The sequence below is a fragment of the Sceloporus occidentalis genome, unplaced genomic scaffold, assembly GCF_023333645.1.
Source record: "Sceloporus occidentalis isolate IW3139 unplaced genomic scaffold, rSceOcc1.0.p SCAF_64, whole genome shotgun sequence".
NCBI classification, from domain to species: Eukaryota; Metazoa; Chordata; class Lepidosauria; order Squamata; family Phrynosomatidae; genus Sceloporus; species Sceloporus occidentalis.
Window position 1 is genome coordinate 427,596 of NW_028317044.1, and position 16,080 is coordinate 443,675.

Genomic DNA, 16,080 nt, shown 5'->3' on the forward strand with positions numbered 1-16,080 from the left:
CGAAGTGAGGCCTCTTCCAGGAAAGGAGATCCTTTTCCATTGCAAATGCACCCCATGAGTTGGGCAGCACTTAAACTGTGCAGCTGTTAGCAGACTGCAACTCCTATCAATCATCACTGCTGGCTACAACATAGTGAGAGCTGCAATGTAACTTCATCACACTTGTCTGCAGCAAGTCTTTTCTTTTTAAAAGCACGCCGTTGCTGTCGGGGATGCTTTGATTGAGAGTTCCTGCATGGCAGACTGGGGTCGGACTGGATGGCCCTTGCAGTCTCTTCCAACTCTTATGATTATAGACAAGAGTACCAAACGCAAAGGGTTTCACCCTTTTTGGCTGCTGCCACTCGGTCAAGAGGCATCCTTAATGCCAAACCCATTCCAAAGATCAGACCCTGTTTCCTAACGGAGCTCTCTGGCCATTAACTCCATACGAGATGTTTTTGGGGGGACGTAACATCAGGGGACTATTGTACACAAAAGCGATGCTCCTCTTTTATTCCCAAAATGTGAAAAACCTTCCAGCACCAATCAACTCTGTCTAAATTGAGTCCTTTTCACGGTCAATTTCATTGCAGAAGGCGCTGGTCATTTTCTAAAAACAAAAAGCCACTAATTCATCTTGGCGTACCTTCTATACACAAGTTTGCCCTCGTTCTTCCTATTACCTTTAAGAAGTCCTCCAACCTCACTTAAGACGGTGAGCCTAACGCGGGGCTACCAGCCGCCTCTTCCGAATGCATTCCCAGATCCATTCTGGGGAGACCTGTTGAGCGGCCAGGCTCTCCTCCGCGCCGCCCATGATGTGGGTCGCCGACGCCCCGTCAAATTCCCTCACCAGGTCTCCGTTGTAGGCGACGAAATAGCGCCTGATCCTCCGGAAGTCCTCCACGGAAGGGGCCAGGTAGAGCCTCACCCCGGTGAAAATGTCCAGCAGCGTCGGCTGTTTAAGGTGTTATAGAGGAAGGAGAAAGGAAAGGAGAGGTAAGGGGAGAAACCTGAGACCCAGGTGCATTTTTAAATGGTCCCTCACAGAAGGGCTACAAAGCTGAGACGGCAAAGGATGGCCATTGCTATGCTAAATTCTGCTTTCTGCACCCGTAAGTCCACTTCCAAAGACCTGCGCTGAGTTCTATCCAGCGTTTTTTATTAATGCCTCCGGGGACTAATTTACTGCAGAGTAGACAGGCGTTAAAATTGTTGTCATTCTTAAAGTGGCTTTAAGGGATGCCCAGCTTCACTTCAGTCTTTTAATGGCAGCTAAACTTCTTTGCTGGCACTCTGAGGGCATCGCTATCTCACAAGGGACGCAGCTCCGGGTCTTAATGCCTTTCTCTCTGCGCATACGCAAAGCGGCTCCTTAGCTTTCCAGATCGCCTTCTCTGCAAGAAAACAGTAGTGGGGCTCAAGGCCTGGTGTCCCCCAGTCTTGCCAACTCAAACCCTTTCCAGCACATTTTGTCTTTCGCCTTGCCAAGGGCCAGGATCCTGTTTCCTATGCCAAGGGCCTGTTTCCTTGCCAAGGGCCAGGCATGCCTGTTTCCTATGCAACTGGTTGGATGTTGCCTGTCTGATGGGAAATGGCTGTATTCAGTTCAAGACTGGAAGTTGGATGCACATGCGCAATGGACATGCGCATTTAGTTGGCTGTGCCATGTTGCAACTGAGAACAGGATTCAGGACTTAGATACAGCCTTCCAAGTTTAAACTAAAACCCAGAATGTCTATCATCTCACTGGCGCTGGGGCTAACACTCCTCAGACCAAAAGGCCATGATGTACAGTGCTTTATTTCCAGTATTTTAGATAGATAGACAGACAGACAGACAGACAGATAAACCTCTGCCTTGGCCTATATCAAAGGGTCTCAGAGCAACTGGCAACGGAATAAATCTGAAACCTGTTTGAAACAGGACTCTTACCTTCTTTTCTCCCTCCATCTTGGAGGCTTTCCTCTTTTCTCCTCGTTTCTCCTCTGCTTTCTTCAAAGGGGATCTTTCAACTGGTTTGGGAGCTGTAAAAGGAGGGGAAAAACCAGCATGGAATGTTTTCTTTCCGTTTAAAAGGATTTCACCATAAGATAGTCAGAGACACAGTTGCGTTAGTCTGGACTATCAGTATGCAAAAAGGGGGTCTTGTACCACCGTTGAGACTAACTGAGCAAAACGGTTGGTTAAAATCACACCTACAGGGATTAGGGATCCCTTCGGTGCTTCAAAGTCTCCTCTTCATACGGTGCTCTGGATGGACTAAAATGAGCTCCAGGAAAATCTGAAGACAAGAGTATAGAGTATTGGGGCATCTTCAAAAGTCCAGATTCACTGCCCCATGACCTGGGAGCTGGCACTGTTCAAGGGAAGTTGGCAAGCAAATGTCCTCCTCAAACTCACCTTCAGGCTTCTTGGCTTTTGCGGGCGATTTGCCGGCCTGTGGCTTTGGAGCTGGGCGCGGGGCGGAAGGTTTCGGCTGCCCCTCGTTCTCCCCGCTGCTGCCGGCCGTGGAGTTGTCCTCCTCCGCTGCCACGACCGTGAAGTCCGACTTGGCTTTGGAGAGCTGGTACAGTTCCTGCCCCCCAAAAGACCAAGCAATCCCCCCATTAATAAACGAACCACCAGCCCAGAACCTGACTGCAGACTGACACGCATAACTGGGACTTGGAAAAACTTCCTTTACGTCCAGGTCCAATCCCCAACTCATGCTTGGAAAGGATCCTAAGTTATTGCCTGTGGCCCTGGACCAAGCGAAGGACATAGGCTTTGTCTGTTTCCAACAAGCTCAGAACAAATGTGCTCCATTTGACCAACCTTGGAAAGAAAGGGTTGCATTCTGAAGCAGCAAGTCACAACCAAGCAGAACTTGGGGGGAAATTACTTTTTTGGGAGAGGATGACAATGCCCAGATTCCCCCAAAGGATGGAACTTAGAATCAGAGAATTGGAAGAGACCACAGGAACAATCAACCCAACCCCATTCTTCCATGGATGAATTCACAAGGTTGTCATCTAAACTCTGCTGGGAGTTGCCATCTGCCAAACCATCTCTGCTGTGCTGGCTAGGAAGGGGATTCTGGGATTTCCCATCCCAAACTAGGACCCCTTTCCTCCCCAAAGCTGCAAGCATCTCACTCGGAGTTGAGGGAGGGTGGTCGCCGTGGTCCAGTCCTTGTCATCCCGGATCCGGGTGCAACGGGGGAAGCGGATGGAGATCCCATCGGCGGTGTGGGCCTCGGCTTTTGAGAACTCGGCCCCTGTGATCTCCCAGACCGGCGCTTCCTAAAGCAAAGCACAATGACCGCAGAGAGAGTCATCATTGCCAAACACTGGGCACATATCTGGGCTCATGAAATGCCAAGACGTGTTGAGGAGGAACCCAAAATTCTCCGTAGATGGGTTATCCTTGTTACACAAACACAAAGGCACAAAACTGCCCCATCCCACCCAGATCTGCCAGGCCACTTACCTTTGGATCTGGAACAATGAAGTCTGGATAGTAGTTCTTATTAATCTTGAGCCAGCTGGGGATTTTACTGGGGTCCTAGAAAGCAAAACACACACAGAGACACTACAAAACGGTAATTCCATTTCTGTAGCAAACCAAGAAAATACTCCGAAGCCAAAACATCAATGATTTGATCTAAGGATAACAAAAGGCCAACGCTTCTTCAGGCGTTGGCCTAAGAGAATGACGTGGGACATTTATTTCTCTATCTCGATCCCAGTCGGTAATTCGGTCAGGTGAAATGCGCCCTTCAGGGGTGAGAAATGTAAGGCCCTTGAGATGGTGTTGGACAACAACTCCCATCAGCACTAAATAACATGCCTAATGGTGAAGAATGATGGGATTTGCAGTCTCAACATCATTTGTAGGGCCACACGATTACCAGCCCTCAACACAACCATGTTCCCTTCCCCATGACACTATCGTGTGTCCCAGCTTTTGCATAGGTTCCCCTCCATTCCTTCTAGCTAGGATGCTCTGCAATGCCTGCTGGTGGTTTTGGCTCAAGTCCTTAAAGACCGCTCCACGGACCCACGGATAAAACGTGACCGTGCGGTCTCTTGAATGCCAACCTTGCTGATCTTCACCATGTCCAGTTCCTTCTGCAGCCGGGCGAGAGTGGCGTCATCATGCCCACCGGCACATTTGGTCACCGTACACCATTTCTGGCTGTCGGGATCATAGCATCCCATGAGGAAGATGGACATCATGCCACCTGCGAAGACACCGACACAAGCATCTTTGATCAGAACGTCAACTTCACAGAGATTTTAAAGCCCTGGCTGCCAACACTAAACAACCGCTTCCCTTGCCCCTGGTAACACCTAGCTTTTAAGGTAGGTTGGATTGGGAGACAAACTGTAGGTTTTAGGGGGCGTTTGCAATCACAGCAATGGCGCCACAATCGTAAAATGGAAAAAGCAAAATGTTCTGAGGTCACAAGCCTGGCTTATGACATTGTATCTACCCAGCAGGATGCCAGTCCTTACAAGTTAGAATGAATGCAATATAATTCATAGTCACTGAAGGGACCCACCTTTGCTGCCTTGGCCATAGAAAGCCCCTAGGACCACCAGATCCGCTGTGTCGGCCATTGCGCCTTCGTTCAGGTAATCCTTCTTCACTTTGAGCCAGTGCCGCTTCCCCGGTTCATAGATGCTCTGGGAAAACCAAAGCAAGGAGAGGTGAAGAAGAAGGTGTTAGGAAGAGAAAGGTGGCCCATCAAGGCTACTTTGTGGGGGCCTTTTATCTCTCCAGAGCATGAGTTTTTTCTGACACAAAGATAAGGTGTGCATGAAATTCCTCTCTCAAAAGCCCATGGAGTAGCAACACTCCTTTGAAATAGGTTGCAGTGTCCTCCTAAATAATGACCACTGGTTTTTCTGGCTAGGGATTATGGGAACTATAGTCCATGGCATTCAGAAAGCGTCTGCTCTGGGTTTTGGCTGTTTGAATGTGCAATTTCCCCAAGATACTGTGCCTGTCACATTAAGTAGGTGATTGAACACTGTCTCCCATTGAACATCTTCAGTTTCCACAGCCTTTTGTGGTCCACACACGTGGCAAAGTGTCCTACCTTCACATCTTTGAGTACCAGCCCTTCCAGCCCTTCTCGGATGACCCGGTTGATCATGTCAGCGAGGTCCGATGCTTTCTGGAAAAGAGAAAGGCAAACAAAAGGTTGAAAAGGAGGGCCTGGGATTAGCTCCTGCTCCCCAATACTTATGAAATGTTGATCCTGAGATGGAGCAAAGAGACAGCGAAGGGCTTCAACATTGCTTCTGCTTGTATGCCCCATCTGCTTTATTTATAGGGTGGTATCAAGTAGTTCCCTTTCCCTGATGACAGACAGATGAAACTAAACAGAGATTAGGTTTGTCTCGATTGCAAGACTAAGGTAAGCTTTGTGCCAGCTTCAGATTTTTGGAATTCAACCCCTGTGGCCACCTCTCTTGGTGAATTATGTGACATAACAAATATCTACTGAGGACCAACATGGTCCTTGCCCTCTTCCCCAAAAAGCTTGGGGCATTTGGGTTTTGTTATCTGGGATCCACGAAGAGGTGGAGGAGAGGAGAGCTGAGACTTCAACAGTCTCCTCTTATTCACAGCCATCCCATTTTAAAGCTCCTCCGTGACCAGTGATGTTCCTCCATTACTCCACTGTCTTGTTGGGTGACAAAGGTATTGGGGGGATCACTATAATCCTGAATTAAAACCTGGAAAGGATTAGGGGGACACCAGCTGCCCCTCTGCACACCACTCTTCTGTGGGACCCACCGTGACGTGCTTCATCTCAGAGAAGAGAATCCGGTTGGGGATTTCCACCATGTTGTCGTGGAGAAACTTGCGGCGTTCCTGCAAGGGTCTGGGGGAAAGACAAGGAACGACATGGCGGCAGAAAGAGGGGGAGACAACCGTTACTACCAGCGATTCTTCCCTTCCCTCTGCCCCCTTCTCCTGTATTTTTATATCTGAATTCTTTGGATTGCTAGGATATTTAATACCAAAAGAGTAATCTTTGCAACCTTTGCACTTGCAACCGGTCTCCCTGGAATGAGCTGGGTGAGATAGACGGATGGAAAGACAGGTGAGCAAAATGTGGTCCCACAGGTAGACGCCAAAGAGTCACACCCACCTGTCCATCAGGCTGACATCGTTGAAGAAGATGCAGTCGAAAACGAAGAGGCAGACGTTGGCGTCCTGGAAGGCTGCTTTCTGCAAAGGAGAGGGGAGGTCAGTTAGCGCAGAGATAAACCAGCCAGGGCAAAATGACACAGAATGACACCAAATCTAAATATGTTTTGGGGTTGAAGGGAGCTTTGAGAGACGTCTGGTTCACTGCACTGAATTCACATTCCTCGCTTTCTCCCTCCCTTTTCGCAGTGGCCAATAACCTCCCAATGAAAACCCAATAAAGCCCAGAGCCCTCCTTGGCCATGCTTCTGCAGAAACAATTTCTCAGATTCACGCATCTAAACCTTGAAGTTCCATGAAGCCATCCTGGCTAAGAGCCATTGCCAGAGTCTGTCTTCTGAAGCAACTGTTTGATTGCCAATTCTTATTTATGGCCCAGAGCTGGTAAGACGATTCTTCGGCCCTTACCTTATGCACCCCGAGAGTCCCAAAAGGCAACGGCTTCCCTGTCTTGGTGTCAATCAGGAGGACCTCCGCATCCAGGATCATGCTGTGACCCCCTGGGAACGCCTTGGGGATGTAGTCCTTGAAATGGGCCACCTGTGCGAAGAGAAGGGAATGAAGAGCGGGCAGACGGTGTCCTATCAAATACTTACCCTTCTGCTCCCGAAAGAATGGTAGAAATGGAAAACAACCTTCAGCTAGTCCAACCCACCATCGCTGCAATCTGAGCTGGGTTCCTCTCTGGGCTGCCCTAGGTGCCAGGATCCCATGGGGCTACACCAGGAAACAAAAGCTGTTCCGCTAACCTTGTGAGGTAGGACCGGCTTGAGACTGCGGCTGAAATAGTTGAAGTGGTTGCCTTTCTTGTGCACTTGAACCCGCTCCCCGTCGTACTTGATCTCCGAGTACATCCCGTTGGGACACTTCTTCATGGCGTACTCGATCGACTTGCAGGCTTCAGCCTTGACGGGACGAGAAAAGTAAGAGAGGGAGGAAGACCCCATAACATCTCATCAGGCTCTTTTCCATGGACCCAACAACGCTGCCCAGGAATTGTGCAATATTCCAGGTATTTCTGAACTACTGCCACCAAGAAGTCTGTCTGTCCCCCCCAAAGCCTCCCAGTGAAGCCCCTCTTTACCAGCATGGGTTGGACGGGGGTCATCAGCGTCGCCTGGACACTGAGGGTCTTCTTCAGCCCTGGCACCTTCTGGGATTCCTGTTGGTTCTTCAGCACCCTTTCCACCACATCATGGAGGTTGCGTGATGCTTTGAATGCCTCGTATGCGTTCGGGTCCAAAGCATCGAGTCTGGGTAGGAAGAAAGAAAGAAAGAAAAATGTAAAAGAGCGAAACAGAAACCACACTCTCTGCATCTTATCTCTTTGGTCAAGACCCCTTCCCCAATCAAAACCCTACAGTTCTGTTGGTGCAGCTTTGGACTGCATTGGCCCTTTTTGCTCTATTTAAACTTGTGGCCTATTGTATTAAAATTATTATTTTATACATTCTCCCTAGAGAATAGCCTCCTGCCCCCTGCCCCAAAAGAGACATGTGCCCATACAACCCAGAATTACACACATATATATCACTAATGGGATCCTAGCATTTGGGTCCAAGTCTGCTTCTGCTATTGCTATTGTTCTATGCCTAAAAGTCAACTTTTGACTTGTGGAGGCCCTCTCCTTGGGTGTCCTTGGCCAGATATATATATTCAGAGGAGGTTTGCCATTGCCTTCCTCTGAGGCTCCTGGATGCGTTTCCCTCAGGGATTCGAATTCTGACCTTCCAGAGGGGTCCTGGGTCCGACATTCCAGCCTCTACCCCACACTGCCTCTGTTTTCTTGGCAATATTTCTTTGGCGATTTCCCCTTGTCTTCTTCCTCTAAGGCTGACAGAGGACAACTTGCCAGGGCTGAATGGGGATATGAACCTTCATCTCCCAAGAATCTAGTCCAGCATTCAAACCGCTATGACCCCCAGTCCTACTAGCCAGCTACAAATCCACCTGCCGGCATCGTCTGTCCTACATTTTATCAGGACATCTGCCAGAAAGTCGAGGGGGAACCTGGCCCAACTTACACGTGTTTTGCACCAGCATTCATCTTCAAGTCGTGCTTGATCAGCCGGATGAGGCACTTCAAGTCGTTGGCCGTACACCTGAGAAAGAGATGTTCAGACCGGGGTTAGTGAGGAATGAGGGTCTTATTCTGAATAATTCCTCCCCAAGGAGCAAAGTAAGTTAAAAATCAAGAAAAGAAGAACACTGGATATATCTGGGACTTCATACTACAGCCATCTCTCCTGGCTTAGAGAAGCCTGGGGAGAAGGATATAGAGGAGACCCGCTTCTTTGGTCTCCCCTGCACCTGAACTCAAGGCTCACACAAGCTTTTCATACAGACACACATACACAACCCTAACCGCACCTGCTTGCAACTTCCTGCAGCAAGTTTTGCTGGTCATCCTCCTTGGTCAGGCTGGAGAGGCGGGTGAGGAAATCGTCCACCTCTTGGATGGTCAGGAGGCTCTTAGCAGCCGGCGGGCAGGACCTGCTTTGCTCAAAGAAGATCCGCACCGTTTCGGAAACATCTCCCTGTTTTCCCATTAAACAGAATGAACATAGTCATTTACTAAGAGAACCATGATGGGGAAAAGCAGATTGGGAGGATGTTTTCTCAAATCCCAATGAGGCTGTCCTGCTGGAATGCTAAACGGTGGGAAATTCAAGACAGCCAGAAGGATCTCTTCATTTAGAGCAGTGATGTCCAAACTCTGGCCTTCCCGGTGTTTTTGTACTTCAGCTCCCAGAATCCCAGACCACTAGCCAAGATGGCAGAGGCTTCTGGGAGCTGAAGTCCAAAAACCTGGAGGGCCAGAGTTCGGACATCGCTAACTTAGAGGATACCTGAACTGTGGCACTAGATATAGAAGATGGCTGTCCTCTTGGATGGCTTTAAAGGCAAAACGGATAAACTCGGGGCGGATGGAGCCATTAATGGCTACTACTCAGGATGGCTTATGCATCACTTCATGAATCACAGAATTAGAGTTAGAAGAGACGCCAAGAGGTCATCGAGTCCAACCTCATTCTGCCATGCCAGAAGACACCATCAAAGCACTCCATATGACAGATGGCCATCCAGCCTCTGTTTAAAAACCTCCAAAGATAGATACTCCACTACTCTCCACTGCCTTTGTTACAAGCTGGAACACCAGACCTCCCCAAGACTCCATTTGGCACAGCAAACTGACATGCGCCTGTTGCCGATATGCGCCTCTTCCCTCACCTGCTCCAGGTCTCGAACCATGTCCTCTTGGCTGCAGTTGAAAATCCGGCTGAAGAGCTTGACGATCTGCTTGTCGTTCAGGTTATAAACACTCTTGATGACCCCCGGCAGCAGCAGCTTCACGGTCAGGTAGAGATCCCCATGGAAGCCATCTGCAAAAGGTGTGAATGCTTTTGAGATGCGCGGGAGGAAAGGGACCCCAATCCATGCCTGGGGACTGCAGATCCTAGGCAGGACTAACCCACAAGAGGGATGTTCGCTGTCAGCCAACGGAGACCCACAAACCACCGTTTGCTGGGGGACCTCTGACCAAGAATTCAAAAGGGTCTCCATACAAGGGGAAAGACAGGGGCAGGTGAGGGCCAGGTAAGGCACTGGCTGTTTTGGCAAAGGAGAAACCTATGCGCCTCCTTGGGAGAACCCAGCATCCTGGACTTCCCTGACTGGAGCCTATCCAAATGTGCTGGACTGCATCTATCATCATCCCTAAACCAGGATGCTGGACTAGGGCCAGTGGTAATAATAATAATAATAATAATAATAATAATAATAATAATAATAATAATATTTATGTGTATCCCACCTCTCCCTTTTGAGGATCAAGGCGGGTAACAGCAGAAGTTAGTGGTTCCCAAACATCCTCCAGATGTTTTGGACTTAGCTCTGGGTGTTGTCTAGGTGTCTGGGGCTTCTGGGAACTGAAGTCTCAAAACCCAGCCCGGATCAGGCTTTTGTCGGGGTGTGTATGTGTGCGCATGTATGTGCCGTAAATATGTATGTGCCATAAAAACCAAGACAGGCGAGGCAAAAGGACGCACCGCCAGAGGTCCCCTTCTGCAGGAAGTCCTGGATGATCTGGGTCTTGACGTTGTAGCTGGGCTTCTCAGCCACCGAGGCGCAGAGCTTCCGAAACTCCCGCAGGAGGCAGTCCTTGTGTTTGGGGTCACTCCGCTGGACGGATAAACTGGGCTTCTGGGAAGATCCGGCGCCGGTCCCTCCTTCGGATGATCCGCCTGGTTTGGCTGAAAGAACAGAGAATTTCACTGCAAAACCAGCACATATTGGACCTATCCCCTGCATTGTTTTTTGGGGGGAGGTTTTTGGACTACAGAATCCAGACAGAACTTTCAGTAGTTCAAAGATAATTAATTAATTAATTAATTAATTAATTAATATTTATTTATACCCCGCCTCTCCCAATGGATCGAGGTGGCATACATAAAACATGTAACGTAATATTCGTAAAATAACCAATAACATAAAATCTAACCCTTCCATCCTCTTATCCAACTCAACCCATAAACTTACATATTACACATCTAACATTAGAATCTTTAAAACCTAAAAACCATTAAACCATCATCTGCCAAGCGACTGTGTTGAATACCAAAGTAATATGTGGCGAGCAACAATATGTGCCTCTTGGCCTCTCACGCACCTGCAAAACCCGAGAATTTCTTTGGCGAGGGATCCGAAGGAACCGCCGCCGCCACTGCCTTCTTAGGGGAGGTGATTTGACCGCTGGGCGAAATCTTTGCCTGGACGGCAGCCTTTTTCTTTGGTGTGCTCACAGTTTTGGAGGACAGATCTGCAAAGAGAGAGAGAGGTCAGCGTCACATGCAGTCGGCTGGGGGATTCTGGGAACGGTAGTCCTAAACTAACACGTTTCCCCCTAAACCCTGGCTATGAAGGGGCATCTCCTTCTCCCTGCTTTCCATCTCACCCGAGATGTGCTGGTTGCTCACCTCCTTCTTGGGGTCCTCCAGTTCCTCCCAGTCCTCCAAGTGTCCAGGTGGGCTGGAGGATTTGGGGAGTGGTAGTCCTAAACTGACTTTTTAACACCCTCCCAAACCTTGTCTGTTTATAATTTCATAGAATCATACAATCCTAGAGTTGGAAGAGACCCCAAGAAGGGCCCTGGTCCAGTGCAACCCCCTTCTTCTGCCATGCAGGAACTCTCCATCAAAGCACCCCCATTGACAGATGGCCATCCAGCCTCTGTTTAAAGACAGCCTCCAAGGAAGGAGACTCCACCATATAAATCTGCTTTATTTATATGCCCCCTTTCCACCAGGCTGGGGCCCAAGGCGGCTTCCATAACCTTGGCTACTAACAGCCCCCCCCCCAGACATGCCAGTTGATCACGTCCTTCTGGGGGTGCTGCAGTTCTTCCCATCCCTCCAAGTGGCCTGGAGGATTCTGGGAGTGGTAGTCCTCCACGGACCCCTTAGGGTCCCCTCCTTGCCTGAGATGTGCTGGTTGATCATCTCCCTCTCGGGGTCCTGCAGTTCCTCCCATCCTTCCAGGTCGGTCAGGTCCTCGATCTTCTTGGTGGTGGCCCTGGCCCTCTCCAGCTTCTCAAAGACGCACTTGACGTGGTACCACTCCTTCATGTCCCCTCCGGACTCCGTGAAAGGGTTGGGCACCACCTTCCCGATGCGCACCATCCCCTTCAGGATCTTCTCCTTGCACTTCTTGCAGCCTGCTGTGCCGCGCTTGGCGTAGTCCACGCAGTAGCGCTGCTCCGCCATCCCAGAGGCTGAGGGCCGGGCGGCCAAAGGTCTGACGGATGGAGGAAGGGGGAAGCCCCAAGGGAGGGACCGGGGGAACCTTTGGGGGCAGAGGAGAGCGGCGTGGGGCGGAAGGGGGCTCAGCGGTGTCAGGCGCAGGATCCTCTCGAAGGCCTTGATTGTCCGGAGGACGAGGAGAAGCGGCATGCGGCGTCACCTGGAGCCAAGCTCAGCCATGCTGCAAAGGAGACAAAATGGAGGGCGGTGAATGTGAGGACAAAATGGAGGACAGTGAGTCCGGTGTGAGGATAAAATGGAGGACGGTGAGTGAGTGTGAGGACAAAATGGAGGATGGTGAGTCTGGTGTGAGGACAAAATGGAGGACGGTGACAGAGACCAAGCTCCAAAAGACATACTGCAGAGACAACCCACTTTGAGACTGGGTTTACCTGCCCTGGCTCAGTGCTAGAGAATTTTGGGAATTGTAGTTTTTGTGAGACATTGAGCCTCACCTGTCAGAGAGAGAGAGAGAGAGAGAGAGAGAGAGAGAGAGAGAGAGCTCTGGTGGCAGAATAAAACTACAATTCCCAGGATTCCCAGAGCAGTTAAAGCAGTCTCAAACTGGGTTATCTCTGCAGAGTGTTCAGGACTCATCCCACGTGATCCCTCCAATGGCTTAAGCCACGCCCCTCAGGGGAAGGACAGTGACGTTGCGGGCAAAGCCACGCCTCCAAGTGGGCGTGGAACAACCCCAGGCCACGCCCTCTGGGGAAGGGAACAGTGCAGAAGCCCAAGCCCCGCCCCTCCCCTGGGCTCCCCGCCCTGAGACTGAATAAACGGAGACGAGGGAATGAAGGCATCCCACTCTTTTCTTTCCTGACTCCTAGAGCGACCCCCGATCCTTCCTCATCTTCCTTCACTTACCGCCGCAGCCCCTTTAAATCCAGGCCCGCCGGCCGTCAAAGGGCCGCATGCGCACAAAGGCCCGGGGAAACGCGCTCTCTGCGTGACGTCACCGCGAAGCCCCGCCCCCACTGGCGATTGGACGGCAAGGGAGCCGGAGGCCACGCCCCTCCGAAGTCGTGCCTTTGCTTGGAAAAGTTACTTCTGGAGGACTACCGTCCCAAAAAGTAACTTTGGCATGGTCTGGGAGAGCCGCCGGCAAATGCTCTCTCTCTCTCTCTCTCTCTCTCTATATATATATATATATTAATATATGTGAGTTAATATAATATATAGATTTTGCAAAATATGTTCATATATATATATATATTGCTATATCTTTTAATATATAAATTTATTATAATATATATATCTTGCAAAATATGTTCATATATATATATATATATTGCTATTTAAATATATATTAATATATATTTTAATATATCCATTTAATATAAATATATATATATATTGCAAAATTTTATATTTTAATATATATATTTTGCAAAGTATGTTGATATAAATATACTGTATATATGTTCATATGTGAGTGTAAATTTAGTGCTGTGTGTGTGTGTGTGTATATATATATATATATACACACACACACATATATATAAACATATGTTTGTATGTGTGTGTGTTTTTCTCTGATGCAAAGCCCTCTTCCTGCTTTTGAAACAGAGGCCTTTTTGTCCCCAAAGAGCCCCTGCTGCCAGCTCTTTAAAAAGCAATGGCTTTCCTGCAATGGCTGCCTCCTTCTTCCGCACTGCAGAAGTAGCCCACTTTGAGAGTCTCTGTCTGCCTTGGCTCAATGCGAGGGAACACTGGGCCTTTCCCCAGAGGTCCGAGTGTTGGATCCTCCATGGGAAACCATTGGGTCGGCCTTGGTGGAGCCACGCTCTCTCGGCCGCTTGAGTGGAAAGCCATGGCAAAGCCAAACTCTCCCCAGGAAGCCTCACCTTTCTTGCTGTTTCTGGTCAAGACAAACCTACCATTGCCTTCCCCTGAGGCTGAGAGAGTGTGACTTGCCCAAGGGCTCCCATGGCCACCACTTTACAAGGCAGCGTCTTCCCCGGTTGAACAGCTCTGACCTATTATGCATAAGAACCGTACAGTCCCCATAGTCTTGTCCTATGGCAGGTCCCAGAGGAAGCTGCTGCAGCAGTTAAAGGGGAACTATAGTACTATATAACTTGGGAGATCCAGGATGGCGTAGCGGCTTCAGTGTCGTGACTCAGGAGACCAGGGTTCAATTCCCAACTCGGCCCTGAAACTCACTGGGAGACCCTGGACAATTCACACTGTCTCAGCCTCAGAGGAAGGCAATGGTAGACCCCCTCTGCATACTCTGTCGGGTATGCTTTGATTGGGAGTTCCTGCATGGCAGAATGGGGTTGGACTGGGTGGCCCTTGGGTCTTTCCCAACTCTTCCATGATCCTAATTTCTGCCAAGGAAAGCCCCGCAATAGTCTGGCCTTTGGGGTGACCTGATGGGGTTTGTAGTCCAGCCGTAGGGGAGCAGCTATGCATCCTTCCCTCCCTCCCACTCCTTAACATTACACAACACCAACCATCATCCACACTCAAGGAACCCACTGGGCATCCTTGCACTAGTCACACTGGAGTTTATCCCATAGGAGGAATTTCTCTTGATTTAGAACGAAAGGAAAGTGGGGCCAGAACGCATTCCAGTGAATTCCCTCGTTCAGCCAAGTTACATGAATTCGTATTGCGTTCGGAATGACTTCCCATTGCCAGAAATTGCATGTGGTAGTTTCACCTTAGTTTCCTGGGGTTTCACGTTATTGCGTGACAGACTACCATACACAATTTTGGGCAATGGGAAGTCAGTCCGAACGCAATCATGGGGTTTCATGTTATTGCATGAGAGGGGATCACACACAAATTCAGGGAATGGCAAGCTATCTTTGGGCAATGATGGGAAGCCAATTCGAATTCACGTAAATTCGCTGAATGAGCTAATTCACTTGAATGCGTTCTGGCCCCACTTTCTTTTCATTCGAAATCAAGAGAATTTCCTCCTGTGTGATAAACTCCATTGACTATTATAGTCTTACATTGGAGGAACTAGAAACACCTAGAGAACACATATTAGCCAGATCTGCAAAGGCCACAGCCACAAATCAGTCTGCAGAGGGATCCTGTTGCCCCTCTGAGGCTCACTGAAAGAAAGCGGTTGGCAGCCCCTTCCTTCCCTCAGCCTCTCATTCCGCCATTTTTATTGAGCCTACTCCCCTTTCCTTCAGAGGCGCTTTGGCCGCCATTTTGTCTCCCACAAGTAGCCCTTTTATACTGCCCCGCCCCTTCTCCACTCCCATTGGCCACAAGGGCTGTCCATCACGCGATGACAGCCAATCAGGAAAAAAGGCAGGAAGAGAGCCTGCTTGTATTTAGCTGCTTCTGAGTCTCCCTTTTCTCTCAGGAGGAAAAAAGGCGGGAAGAGGCATGTGCCACAGTTTACCTTAGAAAATGGCCGCCTCTTGTCCAAAGTGTGAAGTTAATAATAATAATGGTGGCCAAAGCATATATCTCTCCCCTTCCCTAGCAGCATTAAACATCCAGCCCAAGGGGTCTCTGACCCCAATTCTGCAAAGATGGCTGCCAGGTGCAAGCAAAACACTTTCCAAGGCAAAATGGAGGGGACTTCAGGGCTGGAAAGGGGTCCCTCTGGTCATTTTGGGGGAAACTGCTTATGAAACTTCTTCACCACCGCCATCAAGGGCAGGTCACACTCTCTCAGCCTCAGTGGTTCCCAAGTACTTTTGGACTTCAGCTCCCTTCGTCCCCGACTGTAGGCCAAATTGGGGAGATTTCTGGGAGCTGAAGTCCAAAACAAACCAAGGACCAAAGGTTGGGAACCATTGCTGTAGATCAGCCATCCCCAAACCAATAGCCCTTCTGTTTTTTGAGGGGAAAGGGAAGCCATAAAATGCTCCCAAATGTGGTCCCTGAGGCTGAAGTCGTGCTCTTTGGTGTGTTTTGTTATGTTTGGCCTCTGTCTGTTTCTCTTTTGCTCCTCTGTTTGTTTCCATTTGGTTCATGCTGATTTCTCTTTCTCTGTATTGTTTGTTTCTCCTTGTTTTACTTCTCCTTCTGTCTTCCTGTTTCCACTCTTTTATTATTATTATTATTATTAGTAGTAGTAGTAGTAGTAGTAGAAGAATGCCTTTTCCCCATGTTTCCC

At 49.2% G+C, this 16,080-nt stretch overlaps 1 protein-coding gene across 3 annotated transcripts; it reads right to left on the bottom strand.

Moving 5' to 3' along the window:
- Positions 1 to 467: 467 nt before the first annotated feature.
- On the bottom strand, positions 468 to 15,388 carry LOC149287030 (DNA ligase 3-like). Of its 3 annotated transcripts, none has more exons than XM_089493490.1 (20): positions 15,358 to 15,388; positions 11,666 to 12,168; positions 10,859 to 11,008; positions 10,239 to 10,442; positions 9,421 to 9,572; positions 8,560 to 8,726; positions 8,214 to 8,291; positions 7,274 to 7,442; positions 6,939 to 7,094; positions 6,598 to 6,729; positions 6,131 to 6,210; positions 5,773 to 5,860; positions 5,069 to 5,146; positions 4,529 to 4,652; positions 4,065 to 4,207; positions 3,454 to 3,528; positions 3,120 to 3,266; positions 2,386 to 2,560; positions 1,918 to 2,009; positions 468 to 940 (listed from the first exon to the last, which is right to left on the bottom strand). In XM_089493490.1, exons 2-20 carry the CDS (start codon positions 12,135 to 12,137, stop codon positions 704 to 706), a joined length of 2,919 nt encoding a protein of 972 aa, XP_089349616.1. In that variant the 5' UTR covers positions 12,138 to 12,168; positions 15,358 to 15,388; the 3' UTR covers positions 468 to 703. The 3 variants fall into 3 exon arrangements, with proteins under 3 accessions (XP_089349616.1, XP_089349615.1, XP_089349617.1); XM_089493489.1 differs by lacking the exon at positions 15,358 to 15,388 and adding an exon at positions 12,855 to 13,053; XM_089493491.1 differs by lacking the exon at positions 15,358 to 15,388 and adding an exon at positions 12,796 to 12,812.
- Between the last annotated feature and the right edge of the window lie 692 nt (positions 15,389 to 16,080).

Coding starts and splice junctions, on each gene's coding strand:
- LOC149287030 (XM_089493490.1), bottom strand. CDS start 12,137: ATGCCGCTTCTCCTCGTCCTCCGGACAATCAAGGCCTTCGAGAGGATC. Junction 7,443..8,213: donor AATGCTGGTGCAAAACACGT/GTAAGTTGGGCC, acceptor CTTCCTACCCAG/ACTCGATGCTTTGGACCCGA. Junction 6,211..6,597: donor GGACTCTCGGGGTGCATAAG/GTAAGGGCCGAA, acceptor TCTCCTTTGCAG/AAAGCAGCCTTCCAGGACGC.